The sequence below is a fragment of the Mytilus edulis genome, chromosome 11 (genome assembly GCF_963676685.1).
Source record: "Mytilus edulis chromosome 11, xbMytEdul2.2, whole genome shotgun sequence".
Lineage (NCBI taxonomy): Eukaryota > Metazoa > Mollusca > Bivalvia > Mytilida > Mytilidae > Mytilus > Mytilus edulis.
This window is the reverse complement of record NC_092354.1, coordinates 49,291,629-49,307,646: the sequence shown is the minus strand read 5'-3', so window position 1 is coordinate 49,307,646 and position 16,018 is coordinate 49,291,629. Positions and strand designations below refer to the sequence as shown.

Here is a 16,018-nt window from a genome sequence, read left to right as displayed (position 1 = left end):
TGGTCTTAATTTGTCCAAAACAGTCTTAGCAGACTTGATTTAACGCTAGAGTCTTCTATCTTGATTAACTTGACCTGACTGAACAGACTTGACACAACATATCTGAACAGTGTCTTAAAATCTGAAAAGTCTCAACATTTTTCTCTAGCGGTAAATTAAGTCGATCAAGACTTGATCAGACCAAAATGACCGTTTCAGACTTTAATCTGGTTACTAGTGAAGGATGTTTTATACCAAAAGAAGAGAACTCCAGGAAAGTTGAACAGTTTAGAACCATCTCCCTATTGAACATTGAGGGGAAGATATTCCTGGCAGTTTTAGCAAGGAGAACGACGATGTACCTGCTTGGCAACGAATATATAGACATCGCAGTCCAGAAAGGACGCATGCCTGACGTATCTGGTTGCATCGAACACACCAACGTTATTACACAGATTTTAAGAGAAGCAAAGGAGAAGAAAAGTGACTTAGCAGTGTTTTTGCTAGATCTGGCTAATGCTTATGGGTCTATACCTCACAAACTAGTAGACCTGACATTGGAGAGGTAACATGTTCCACCAACTATCAGAACTATGCTGCGAGAGTATTTTGACAAGATTGAAATGAGGTTCACAGCTGGAGACTTCACCACAGCTTGGCAGAGACTTGAAGTTGGAATACTAACGGGGTGTACAGTATCAGTAGTCTTGTTTGCAGCAGCAATGAACCTAATTGTAAAATCAGTAGAAAAACCAAGTGGAGGACCATTATTGTCATCAGGGGTCAGGCAACCACCAGTAAGAGCTTTTATGGATGATATGACAGTGACAGCAAAAACAGTCATAGAGGGAAGATGGAATTTAGAGGAATTGGAAAGGATGATTAAGTGGGCCAGAATGAAGTTCAAACCAAGTAAATCTAGAAGTTTGATAGTGAGGAAAGGCAAAGTCCAAGATGAGAAGATGAGACATTTGAGTTAGCAGGTGAAACGATACCAACAGTTGGAGAGAAACCAGTGAAATGCCGAGATAAAAAGTTTGATGCAACACTAGCAGATATGGTAAACATGGGTGAAGTTCAAGTGCAATTGGTAGAATGGCTGACGAAGATAGACAAAAGTGGGCTCCCAGGAAGATATAAGGCCTGGATAGATCAACATGGGGTCTTACCAAGGATATTGTGATTTTTGATTTTAAACATATTTTATTCATCAAGATATGAAAAGGATTGAGCAACAGGCACAGCCTATAAAAGCTCTCTCCATATTACATGTACAAGGTATAATTCAATTACAACAACTGTATTGAAAATAATGCAATATAGTGGAACATGCATGCTACTTGTGAACACACACGAGCAAATATATGTTAACAGTGTTACTTACTAAATGCAAAGTATATTTAAATATATATGCAATCAATCATCAGTTATTTAAAGTACCTTGAAACATGCAAATATCCTTTATAAGTCATTAGAAATATATTTATGGCTTGAAAGAGACACTAAGCTTGCTTAGTGGAATAAATGAATTAATGTTGGAGTGTAGAAAAAAAATAAAAAATAAAACTAGACGAAACAAAAATTAAAGAAAGTTTCAAACAAAACGTTGAGTGTCACTGATATATTTCTGAACAGATTTAAAAATAGCAATATTCATATCATATGAAAATAATCTGTTTCCAAAAAGTAGTAATTCAATATTTATGTCAACATTATCAACAATGGAGTAAATGGAATCAAGAAGGATCTGTCTTACATCATTATACTTAGGGCAAATAAAAAAGAAATGTTGGTTATCCTCAACAGGATGGTTACAGTATGTGCAAAAAGTGTTCTCGGATAAGAACTGATGAAACAAATGAGATTTAAGGATATTGTGGCCATTACTAGTTTACGAGTTCCCATTGTCCAAAGTGGAGGCATTAGAGAGAACGATCAGTGCATGCCTAAGAAGATGGTTGGGTGTGCCAAGAAGTTTCAGCAGCATTGGATTGTACAGCACAGCAACAAAGCTACAATTACCAATGAAGGCATTGACAGAAAAGTATAAAGTTACAAAGACAAGACAGGCTATGACGTTCAGAGACAGCAAATATGCTAAAGTGAGAGGAGCCAAAGTAAAGATCAGGTCAGGAAGAAAATGAAAAGCACAGGAAGCAGTTAAGGAATCTGAGACCAGACTAAAGCACAGTGTCATCGTTGGTGTAACAGCAGTTGGTAGACAGGGATTTGGTATGACAACAAAACCAAGGTGGGATACAGCAAATGAGAAGGGACGGAGGAAACTGGTGCAACAGGAAATACGACAGATTGAAGAAGAGAGTAGGAATGTTAAGGCAGTAGGAATGAAACAGCAGGGTAGTTGGTTGAATTGGCAAGGAGCTAAAAGCAGGGCTTTGACCTGGAGCGAGATTTGGAGTATGGAGGAATACAGATTGAGTTTTCTCCTAAGATCAGTGTATGATGTTTTACCAAGCCCATCAAACCTCTATACCTGGGGGTTGATAGAAGACCCAACATGCACCTTATGCAAAGACAAACCAGCATCTCTACAGCATGTGTTGTCAGCATATCCAGTCGCACTGAAAGATGGAAGATATACATGGAGGCATGACAGTGTATTGAAAACAATAGCAGCAAAGTTGGATACCACCAGGAGAAAGAAGAGAAAGATGCAGAAGAACATCACATTTGTAAATTTTGTTAGGGCTGGAGAAAAGAAAAACAACCAGGCAGAAGGTTTAGGGATACTTGGAACAGCATCAGACTGGCAGTTGACAGCAGACATATATCAACGCATGAGTTTCCCAGCAGAAATAGCAGCAACATCGCTAAGACCAGATATAGTCATTTGGTCACAGGAAACTAGACAGGCGGTCTTGCTGGAACTAACAGTCCCGTGGGATGACAGAATAGCGGAAGCTTATGAAAGAAAGATGGCAAAATACCAGCAGCTAGTAGAGGATTGTAAACAGCGGGGATGGAGGACGTGGTGTATGGCAATAGAAGTCGCATGCAGAGCTTTGCAGGACAGTCAATGTGGCGGGCACTTAGGACCTTGGGAGTGGTAGGAGCAGAGAGGAAGAAACTGATTACAGAAGTGTGTAGAGAAGCAGAAGTGGCATCACAGTGGATTTGGAGGAAAAGAGACGAAGTGTGGAAAAGTGCAAAGTGATAGAACAATGAACAGTTATTGTGTAGATAATGGACAGATATAGATATACAGAACAGCATTCAGTTACAGAAAAACAGCAATGACATCAGCTGAGACATCGGAGCCGTGTAGGCCATCCAGTTCCAGGTTCAGATTGATCACCTGAGCCGGCGCACCTCTGGAGGTTGTTGTGGAATAGCGCTGAAACAGCCAAGGAAGGAGGACTCCAACTGATGATGGAATTGGATCAGCATTCCTTTGATGTTTACAAGGTAATAAGAGAATGTTTGCATTTTTTAACTCGAGTGATTTTTTCATTAACAAAGTTGACTGAAATATTCTTTTCTCGGGATTTTTAGTAATCAGAGCAAGATATTTCGTTTACAGTGAACAGGACTGGATTTTATCCCTCTCAAGTATTTTCTTTGGGTTAACCGCTGACTAACATCTCCAGTACACCATTACCTAATATTACAATGCAGATATTACCCTACGAAAAACGAGTACAAAGACGTCCTTAGTAAATGTTATAAATGGAGTATTGGATGGTTGAATTGACATGCATATTGTACATGTATATCTACTGTTTTTAACCAAATTAGCATGTATATCATTTCCCATGAATGCTTCAAAGAGTCATTGGATTTTCTTGTACCCATTTAGTCAAAAATATTGAACTACCCAGATAAAATTGAAGCATACAAAACCATACATATAAAATATAGCTTGCCATTCTAAATGCCTTTTTTGAATATACTAGATTCTATTTCCTGTTTTTCATGTGAAAACATGTCAATATTGTTAAATATTTCCGTTATTTTATATTTAAGTTCCAAAGTCTCATCGTTCATAATAAAAGTAGAACAAAACAAAAATTCGACATAACAAAATGACCATTATTTAAAAAAAAAGAATTATACTGTTTTACGGAAAGCAGGGCAAAGGTACTGTGTCTAAATATACGACAATTGGCAGTTGACATGTAAATATCGATTTCAAATGATATCTCTTTTTCTTAAATTTGGGGACATTTTTTACATTACAAACCTTTTAAAAGGAACAACTCATTCATTACAAAGCAGTCATAAAAGGCACATATTAAATCAGTGGTTAATCTTATGCTTGTTAAACAATTAAATTCCAGCAATGTGCGATATCAAGAAAATGAAAATATCGAATAATTCTCTGTGCTATTTTTAATCAGAAAGACTGAATGTTAATCATAAATATATGGGTGTTTTCGATGGTTGAAAGCTTACCCATATCTCGTGTACAATGTAGAGTAATGTCAATAATAAATATAGTTCAACCCACAAATACAAAGACGTCATACATCTATGTTATATATGAAGTTTGGGAGTGGTGTCATTAACATGCAAATTAACCCAGTAGATCTACTGCCAATCGCCAAATCAGCATTTTATATCATTTTCTTTATCCGCGTCATTGTATTTTTTCGTACACATTTAGCCAAGAATATTAAACTATCTAACAAAAATTGAACCATATAAAAGCATGTTGTCTGATAGAAATATATGCGTGCTTTATCAGTAATGTGGAAACAATATGTCCTGTTTTAGTTTGAAAACAGTATTAAATCTTCGTTTTATGTTTCCGCGTACTGCTATATTCAAGTTCCATTGTCTATACACAAGAATATGGAAAACACACATATTTGACAAACAAAAAAAGTCACTATCATCTGCAAATATGTTAATATCGCATTTCATATGGGACGGGCACATTTACTGTGTCTTGATTTAAAAGATTGACTCATCAATGTGGATTTCAAAGGATATCTACTTTTTTCAAGTCTAAGTTATTGGGTTTAACATCATTGCCTGTTGACTGATTGCAACACTATTTAAACTTGACAGGCACCTAGATCTCTAAATAATTACTACAAATGTATGGTTGTTCTCTTTTTTTATCAATGCATAAGACGCCTGATATAAATTCAAACTGTATAGCAAAATCTGCTAAAAAGGTAACTTAATTGTTTCAGAATTAATCTATGTAATTCCCAGGAACCATTTAAGTGCAATAAAGACCTACACCACTATTGAGTAATTTGATAAAAATGATTAAACTGAAACCATACATTACAGTGTCTGTACATGTGTCAATTAATCATCGAAATCAGAGATAGTATATGCATTACAAAGTATTGCATGACGACCATCAAAAGTATGTTGCCTTTTTTCCGAAGGGTACTGTAATTTACTCTTATATACTTGCTTATATCATTTTTAAGAAGAAACTTCAGATGCTTTGTACAACTAAGGGATACCGCTTATATTTGAGTAACACAAAGTATTACAACTGCATGTTCCTTATCATTTGCAGCTATTAACTCTCATTGCAAAATCGTCTTATATATTTTTATCTTGTATGTGAACCTGGTTCTACCAAACCAACCCACTCAAAGCACCTGAGATCCCCTCTCCCATATTTGAAGGGTTCGAAATATTTTCATAATAGTTTTCAATGTTGTGTTTTGTAAAATAGTGTTTGTCTGTTTTCTTTTTCAGACATTGAGTTTCATTTTTTATTCTACGTACGAGTTATATGTTAAGTTGATAGATATGCATTGTATCCGTTAATCGTCAAGGTGTCATTTGTATTTCATATACACACTATTTACATATCATTCCCGCCATTTTTTTAAATAGAAAACCAAACTATTAAAATCGGTTATTGTAATAAGGGAATATGTAGAAAATGGAAAGTGTAAAAAAGATGAAAAAATAAATATAAGCCTACCATTTTTGAAGCCATTTTGTATAAACTAGGTTATATGTCCTTGTTTTACATTCTAGCAACACAATATGTCAAAATCGTGTCATGTTTCCGTAACTATTTGTATCTGTTCACAGGATGATGATAACAAATACAAATATTCACTCTAAAAAAGTGAAAATCAATTACATTTCAAAAAATGTTATATATATATATATATATATTATATATATATATATATATATATATATATATATATATATATATATATATATATATATATATATATATAACTCGTCTAAACATCAACCCAACAATGTTAGATCTGTAAATTTGCTTTCGCAAATTTTTGGTTCTTCCCTCGCCGGGATTCGAACCCATGCTACTGTGATATCGTGACACCAAATCGCCTGCACTGCAGCCGTCCCGCTAGACCACACGACCACCTGGGCTCTCAAATAAAAGAGCTTTCGCTGGACGTGTGTTACCTTTCCTCGTCAGTTTTAATCTAGTGGCGTACTACAGTACATGATATATTAGGCATGAAGATGTTATTGTTACAGATCAGCTAAATTATCTATAGTAAAGGATCCTACAAATTAATGTAATATACAGTCACAGAAAATAATTATATGTATAAGTACGTCTGAGTCAGTGACAACTCTACAACAGATGTATCCATCGGATCGCCATCAATGATGGTGATACATGGCTGTGTACATAATGTATATACAACTCGTCTAAACATCAACCCAACAATGTTAGATCTGTAAATTTGCTTTCGCAAATTTTTGGTTCTTCCCTCGCCGGGATTCGAACCCATGCTACTGTGATATCGTGACACCAAATCGCCTGCACTGCAGCCGTCCCGCTAGACCACACGACCACCTGGGCTCTCAAATAAAAGAGCTTTCGCTGGCCGTGTGTTACCTTTCCTCGTCAGTTTTAATCTAGTGGCGTACTACAGTACATGATATATAAGGCATGAAGATGTTATTGTTACAGATATATATATATATATATATATATTATAGGGTTATTGCAGGAATATTAGGGATTATTGTCCCGAGTAGAATTTTATATTGCACGAGCTTGCGAGTGCAATATATGTTCTATGATCGATTATTCTTCGCCAAACGACACTTACATTAGCTATAGTTGACAGCAAACAGCAAACATGATGAAATTGTTTATACTGTAACCTTATCTTTAAGATATGTAAATTTTTATCATATTTTAAGGTAAACCCTTCCAATATAAAAATATTACAGAAATACCGAACTCCTAAAATGTAATGGTTGACTTTAAATATATTACATTAAAGTCAAACAGTATACTTTTGTTTGGTATTTCTTCCAGCCAAACAACACACATTTCTTAGACGCATTCATCCAATAGTTTATACCGGAAACATTTTTTTTACAAAGCTGTTTTTTTAACTACACATGATATAAGAAAGAATCAATTTTTGTTGCCTCTCGGTTAAGTCTGTGATATTACGGCGTGGAATGGTCACCTCGGGGTCAGAATAATGCGTCGCAGTGGGGTGCTGTTACATTTAAAGCAAAATAGAAGGATGTTGTAGATCCAAGAGTTACATAAGATAGGTATGATCTCTCAATGAGAAATAATATTTCCAATTACTATTTCTAATCACAGTATTGACCATTTTAATGTTGCATACCCTTAATCTTACCACACGAATTCAAAAAATTTAATGAATTCAAATCTTTACTGCAGGACAGTTTTTATTCATTTACTTGACACTTCTTAACCTCATGTTGTTGTTTATTTCTTTCAAATAGAGACATATTTTACTAACCAAGTTGATTGCCGAATCATTTTATTAAAAGTTCTTTTAAGAAATGCCACGTAAATGCAGAACATAATATCTATATTTTTCTTAGGTGAATGATGTTTGTTAGATACACAAATATAAAACAGTTTCAAAAAACCCACTACAGAGTTATACCACATAAAGAGTCCTAGCAATTATTAAAATCTAACGTAAAATGTTGTGTAATCTGATTTTTTACTCAAATATTATAAATGGCTGCACTAAAAACCCGAAATTCGTATTCCTATTTCGATGAAAATTAGTATTTCGGATTTTTGTAACCTGCTTCCTTTGTCAAACTATTTACAAGTATTTGGACTTTACGATTTTATATAGCTGGTGATTTTTCTCTTGTGATCTGAATGTACCGATTAGTCTCGGGCGATCTTGTTGAAGAATCTAATGAGGGTTTTCATATAAACCATTAACATTGCTTACCATAAGAACATTTTAAATACAATAATTTATTTCAGATCGCGTTGAGCGTGGTGTAATCGTAGTCTAGAGTGAGTTGTATACATACATAGTAATTTGTGACACAAATAGTTAAAAAAAGAAGGACGAAAGATATTAGATGGACAGTCAAGCTCATAGATCGAAAATAATTAAACTGACAAAGCCATAGATAAACATAAAAAGACAAATAGACAAAAAATAGTATAAAAGACTTAACATAGAAAAATAAAGACTAAGCAACACGAACCCCACCAAAATCTGGGGGTGATCTCAGTTGCTCCGGAAGAGTAAGGAGATCCTGTTCCGCATGCGGTATCCATTATATTGCTTATGTTATTACAAATCCAGTTAAGAGTCTAATTGGGTAGGTCATATTCGTGAAAAGGGAATGGTATTGCAACCATAACGGTCAACTAACTCGTTATGGTGTTAACTCTCGACCGAAACGAGCTGGAGGTCTTGGTCCAAAATAAACTTGATATATGGCTACAACCCTCAATCCAGAAATTATGTCTCAAAGCTTCCTTTTGAATCAACAATCGATACACACAAACTTAATTTAGTATGATGTATAAAATATAACATTATAACTCTCTAAAGAAGACAAAATGATGAAATTGATAATATTTTGGATCACCGTACGTCTTTAAACAATGAACACAAATAGCCTCGCTATCAAGTCAAAGTAAACAAAACAGCAGCCAGGTGAATGTACAAAGCATCAAACGAAAATAAAAATACCAAAAAGAAAACCACTTAAATACAGGCTATTTGTTTACATAATAAGTAAGATAGACCGAAAATACCATCATAAAAAGAAATAGGCAAACATGAAAATACCAAAAACACGCAACAAAATAATGTTACTAGCATGTTTTGTATAACAGTATATTAACACGATTGATACCTTGGCCGGACATGAATTATTTATTCTTCAACAGCATTCAGGTGTAATCAATGATATGTTGCAGTACAATAGCTGTTCCAATTTTAACGATGAGAAAAAAACACATCACATAGTGAGCTATAAAGAGCCTCAAAAGAACGAATGTTATTCAAAAGAGGCAGAAAAAACCAACAGGCTGATTTTTGGCAAAAATAACAACAAACGACGCACAAAGCACAACTAAAATCGTGGGTTCATAGCGTTTATGTTATTTTTAACAATACATCGAGTAAAACTCTTGAATATTATATTCATCACGAAGATATATACGCTATATGAAGGCGCTGCTCGGAGATTCTTCAGGGAAATGTAAAGGTGTACACAATCTGTGGGCTGACATGAACTATTTTGTTGTAAAGGAGTAGGTCCGGTAAGACCCCGTTTTGGCCCCAAAATATAACAGTTTTACAAAATTGTTAAAATGTAAACTTTTAGTTATTTATTGGACAGTTGAATGCGTCTGCCACATAAATATGGTCTGTTTTTGACTATACAATGCACATATGTCGGGTTGTAGCGCCATTTAGTCATGCTAAATTACTGAAATCTTCAAAATTCTAGCATTTAAGTTAAATTTTAGACGGTTTCCGTGTAAAACGAAAGTGGCCGCATTCGTGTTCATCCTTAATATTGAAATGTAAGTTGTATTTTATGATAATACATAACATATATAAAGGTTGTGGATGAACACGGATGCGGCCACTTTCATTTTTGACAAAAATCATCTGTAAAGTGACATTTTTCAGCATATTTGGAAGATTTTTCATATTTGAGCTGGAATCGGATCGTTTTTATTGACTAAATCAGTTAAAATCTTTCACATAAAATAATTGAATCAAGTGAAATAGACACTTAAGTGTTTAAAAAGTGGTCAAAATCTTTCGTCAGATGAAACTGAAATTTGAGGCCAAAATGAGTCCTTACCGGACCTTCTCCTTTGCTTGAAAATTGTTTTACTGTACGTATTGATGTGTGTTTGTTTTATCTACATCGGCTAGAGGTATTATTTTAGGAGGCGGGGTGGGGGGTCTTTTACACAGTCCCCATTTCCATTTTTAATTTTGTAATTTTCCTGTAATCGTTGTTAATTATTATCTGTATCCATAATTCCAGTTCGTTGGAGCAAATGCGTTGAGTTAGCAAGCAAACCTTTACTTTGTACTCGAAACATGTATGACATCATTTGTATAGCCGACAATGGAGTAAAAGTCTGAAAGATGAGGATACAAGATTACACATCATGTGTTACAGTGGATTTAAATTGATAAACATATGTATGTACATGATTGATATTGCATTTGCTTGTAGCAAAGTCCCTTTTCCCTACTCCAAAAAAGCTTGAAAAGAACAGAACACACATAAATAAACAGTTGAAATAACAGCCGCAATGATTTTGTTATTTAACTTTTAATGAAAGAAAATTACAATCATGTATTTTAATATACACACATATGTACATATATACAAACGCACTAGGTTCATTGACATCATCAATGCTCGTGAAAGGACCATTCACAGTTCTCTGTAAATAGCAGAAGTAATATTTGTGTTTTGTACATTTACTAACAAGTTATCATTTGCTTTCTTCTAAACTATTTTTACAGAGCAAACTTACATGCATGCTTATGCATATCAAACCAATCGAGTTAAACATAAAAAAAAATTAAAGCACATTTAAAAAAAGATACATTTGTATCTAGAAAAGCAGGTATGCATATCTAGAAAAACTATTTGTTTGTGCATTAGTTGGAATCTCATTTCTAATGTTTATCCACTAAATGATGAGAACAATGGTTATACTATTTAACATGTACTCTACTGGTCCTGTGTTTGTAGGACCAAATATGCCAGTAATCTTATTTTTTCCATTCATGACGAAACTGTTGTATTTTAGTTCGTTTTTTTCATCTTTCCACTTACCTTCTATCTACATTTAAAAAATGATTGCCTAGAGCCACGTTTATCTCTTTCTATCTCTTTTATTGTTTCGTAAAATAAAAAAAATAAATGTTGTAAACTATCATGTAAAACTATGTGCACATTAAAATCAAACAACAATGTCGGTAAAAAAATGAATATGTACAGAGATGAATAAAACTTGATTTTGAAAAGTGTTATAACATGATTAGGTTTGATTTATATAAAGTTATAATGTGTGCATGGCTGTACGGGTAATAATAAACAACGTTTGTCCTTAAATTTCCATGAATATCACGATATAACTAGAGCGTTGTTGTTGTTCTGAATCAACACGCTTGTGTATTTGCTTGGCTTTCTACCTTGTATATCGACAAGTGTATCCTGTATAATTAACAACAGCTGTAAAGATTCAAAGTAAAACATAACTGGATCATACTGTTTCACATGATGCTTGCAGTAATTAAAAAAATTCCATAGTATACATACTGATACATAAATTATATCGTCGGACATTTAATTACCGGCAGCTTAAGTTAAAGGTACATTTTAAGCAGCCCTGAAAAAATAGTGCAAGACACGTGCATGTGCAAGACAACACGTGCATGTGCAATCAAAATATGGGCACACAATGTTTTGTTCCACGATAATAAGCAAGTTAAGATTTATAGAAAAAAGCATTTCAACTATCAATACGCCTAGATCACCAATTCGTGGTCTTCGTTGTTTTGGGGTAAGTTAAGTGTTAATTAAAATTTGAGATTGACGTAGTCTTCTTTCTTTGTCGAGTCTGTTCTAACAATTTGCCCTTCACTTTCAGTAGATTTAGTAGATGATATGCTACTATATCTTTCTCTGATAATCTCGATGTATGGGTGACTTTCTGGATGATTTTGTAATACCGTTTGATAAGGGTGTTCATATCCATCTCCAATATTGCCTACCATTATATTTGTTGATGAATCACTATCAGAGGCATCACTTGTTGAACTTTCATTAGTCTGATTTCTATTTACGATGTTTTGCATACTTGGAATGACAGTGGACGATGTCAGCGTTGAATCGGAACAAGAAACATCCCTTTCATACACGTGCATAGTCATACGCTGCACTTGCAGTTCTGTAATATCAAATTGTTGTAAACTATCTTCGAGAAAGTTTGCATTCAACTCATTTGTAATAGCATCGGTCAAATACAGATTGGCACCAGATGAGATGCTATTGTTTCTTTCTCTTGTGATCTGAACATAGTGATGATTACTTTGGTGATCGTTTAGTACAGTTTGATAAGGGTTTTCATATTCATCGTAATTATTGCCTACACTATTCTGTGATGATTCACTATAATGGTCATTACGTGCTTGACTCTGGTCACTTTGTGTATCTGAATCGGTATTTTCATTGGTTTGTTGGTATCTTCTGACATTTCCAATGCTCAATATGATAGGAGACGGCAAACGCGATACACCTGTATTAGAAATGTTCGTAGTACCCAGAGAAAGAGACACGTTTTGTCCTTGGATCTCAGTAACATGATGATGTTCTAAGTCATCCTCTCGAAAGTCATCATTCAATTCAGCTATATTATCATCAGTTGATTGCAAACTTGCAGCAATTGAGATACCAACTCCATGCTGTTCCGTCAAGTTTAAGCCGTGATTGGCGATGGTATCTGACGAACGTAAGTTGCTGACAGTGCGATACGAAATCGTGCCAATTTCATCATACGTATGATAATTGTGCTCGTCATCTACATTGTGAGATCTTTGAAACCTAGTCTTAACATGTTTTGCAAATACCAAGACGTGAGTAATGACCAAATAAACAAAAATAACAACAGCTATGCTGCAAAGAACCACGAAGTACCTCCAGTTGTTTTTGCTGCATGGTTGAATCTCTGAAATAGTTATATTGATAAACAAATCTGTTAAAAATATTTAGTTTATAAAGTCCCCATATACAGAGCTGTCATAAGTTTTGTCGTCTTATTTTACTCACGTAAGACATTTTGAATTTGAACAGTAAAAAAAAGTATCATGACATATATGTATAATTGATATACAACATGTTAAGTAACGAGAAAGTCCTTACATCATTGAAAATAGTTAAAACAGAGCTTGTTTCGTACCAAAGGAAACCGGGTTAGCATGTTTAGAAAATAATACATCATAAGGAATGCAATAAGTGTCATATCGTGCAAGCAAATCGTGTTGACAGAAAACTTACACTTCTGAAGCATCTGATATTATCACCAAGCTTGTGTCTTTGTCTTGTCAAGTCTCTTGTTTTCTATACAGTAGTTTGTTGACTCTTTCTTTCATACAATTTTATTAATGTTTTGATGTCTTTTTGTGTCTTATTTGTAGTGTACTTACCACAATCTATAATTGCAAAATGATAACTGCTTTCCCCTAGGCGATTCTTAACTGTTATACGATAGACCTGGAAATCATCGATGTCCAATACTTCACTTTCGACTACAATCCCGTAACCTTCAATTCCTACGATGTTGTTGAACTCGGAGTAAAGCAACGTAGAATCAAATAAGTTGTTATGTTTGAATTTCTTACTTTTGGTAGGTTTCTGTCCAGTATTTTCGATAACTATTTCTTCGACATCAGGGTTACTGTATATATAAAACGACATTGTGATTGACAATCCTACTGTTCCAGTTTTTAAATATTTGTTTTCTGATGCAAATACAGGTGGACCTAAAAAAAAAAAATAGAAAACGTAATTCAATCAAAATGCTTTACAAAGTTTTGAAATCGTTAAAACCTATTATGCATGCAATGTTATGTCAATTTAACGTTATTAAATATTAATTTTTTTTTATAAAAACAAGTTGTACTGTAAATGTTATAACAACCACTTTGTCGACACCTCTGCTTGTTGGGAACATGTCTCCAATTTTGGTCCCAGCCCCGAAGCAATTACTTCGGTACTGACATGAAAATGTGAAAAGTATGATGTACAATTTTCTGTTGCATCAATTTTAAAACCATTTTAAATCAAGGAATATATCTACCTCATGAAATACTCTACTGAAGTGGCTTTGGCTATCATTTTTTTTAAACGTAAGGTCTTCATTGTTTTCATAAATTTTGAATATTTAAATTTCGTGGCTTCGAGCATCACTGTCAGTCCATTTATTATTGGATTGCGCAGATTTCTCTGACGGTGGAGTATAAATCCCCACGGTTATTTTCAGAACAGCTTTCAGTACTCCGGTACTCCGGCAAATAAATACATATGTAGTTATGTTACAATTTTTTGCAATTATTTTACACCAAGGAATTTATCGCTGTTATGTGAAACGCTGTTCTTTCGCAACATGTTTGCATCATTTTTTGTTTATCACTAAATTTTTGATTTTCTTATATATTTTTGTCTCGGACATACATTTGTAACTTAAGAGACATTGATTGTCGAAACGCCATGACATATATACTCAGATGAGCTGCTTAAATATAATGAACGGAGATTTCATTGCTTCTTGTTTGTAACATACGTTTTAATTTGAGACTATTTATATGATTTGCAGGGTGATTAGTTCATTAACTACATTCTACTTACATACAATAATTTTACAAAATTTGACACATAAAACGTTTAAAAAAACTTTTTTTCAATAGATTTATTGATGCTACCTTCATATTTTACATGGGTTGACCATATTTGTAGAAAATGTCCATTAGTATTTGGTACACCATTACTAACGATACACTTATATAATCCGTTCATCTGGTATGAAAAATAGTCCATTTTGATATTAATTGTTTGACTACTCAAGTTAAGTGAACGAACAAGTTCCCCATACTTTGATATTTGATCTAAACGATACACTCTGTATGTTGCTGGAACGCCAATGCAATCACATTTAATCGTTTCGTTCGTATAAAGGCCTTTGATTACAGGAGCATCTACAACACATTGTTAGAAATTGTAGAAATTAAAAAGAAGTGTTGAAATCGACTTGAAAATGATATTTTTGTATTTCAATGAGACCAAATACATACAGTTTACATATGATCAGTTGCTGTTATAATCCTTGTACATCAAAACATCTTTTTTGCTCTCACCATTGTTAATTTAATGACACCTGAATGAAAATACCTTATTACAATATTTCTAATTGAGATCTTTTATAAAAACGGAATGAACAATAATTTAAAAACAATGTTCAGTCTAATAACGTGACAACACGGTCATAAAATCGATCCCGATAATTTCATTTTTGTTTACATAAGCACTGGTGATAAATTTACCATGCAAAATATATCTTTACGTTGTTGTCAGATTACAAAAAGTACTATTTGCTCATGATGCTACATACTTACATCTTATAGTTAGTTCCACTTCAATCTTTATCGAAGAGTGTGTATTGTCAACACATTTCAATTTTGTCAGATCGTCTGTTCTGTTTGGTATAAACGAATAGCTCACAGTTTGATTGTCTCCAATGGCTTTGATTGATCCATTTGATTCTAAAGTTAACGCAGTAATATACTGTCCAGTGTCAGTGGAACAAATAATTCGTATTGATTCACATTTTTGTCCTACTATTGTTTTAAGATTGGTTTGATTAATGAACCATAATTCTGTAAAAAGAAAACCAAAAATAATTTCAAAAATATACTTCTACTTACTGTCTTTATGTTATCCTAACTTTTATGTTATCATAACAATAAATATTATATAACAGGACCTTCTGTGTATATATTCTCCTACCAAACAAAGCAGGATCTTCTGTGTATATATTTTCCGTATTTCCAATCAAAACAGTACTTTTAAAATATGATTATGTTACTTACTATATCTGTATTGTCCTCACAATTACCTACTATATATGTGTTATTCTTGCATCTCCCACTAGGTTAATGTTGTCCACACAACTACTTACAATGTTTGTGTTATCCTCTCATCACTTTTCTATGTGTATGTTGTCCTCAAAAATACATGCTATATTTATGTCAAATCCATATCCACT

The 16,018-nt window shown here is 33.8% G+C and overlaps 1 protein-coding gene across 1 annotated transcript; it reads left to right on the top strand.

The window, feature by feature from the left end:
* The first annotated feature begins 2,213 nt into the window (after positions 1-2,213).
* Positions 2,214-3,050, top strand: LOC139494340 (uncharacterized). The gene has a single exon (XM_071282507.1). The coding sequence runs from the start codon at positions 2,214-2,216 to the stop codon at positions 3,048-3,050; it is 837 nt and encodes a 278-aa protein (XP_071138608.1).
* Positions 3,051-16,018: the final 12,968 nt, after the last annotated feature.

Bases quoted from the DNA above. Each gene is read 5' to 3' on its own strand.
- LOC139494340 (XM_071282507.1), top strand. From the start codon at position 2,214: ATGACAACAAAACCAAGGTGGGATACAGCAAATGAGAAGGGACGGAGG.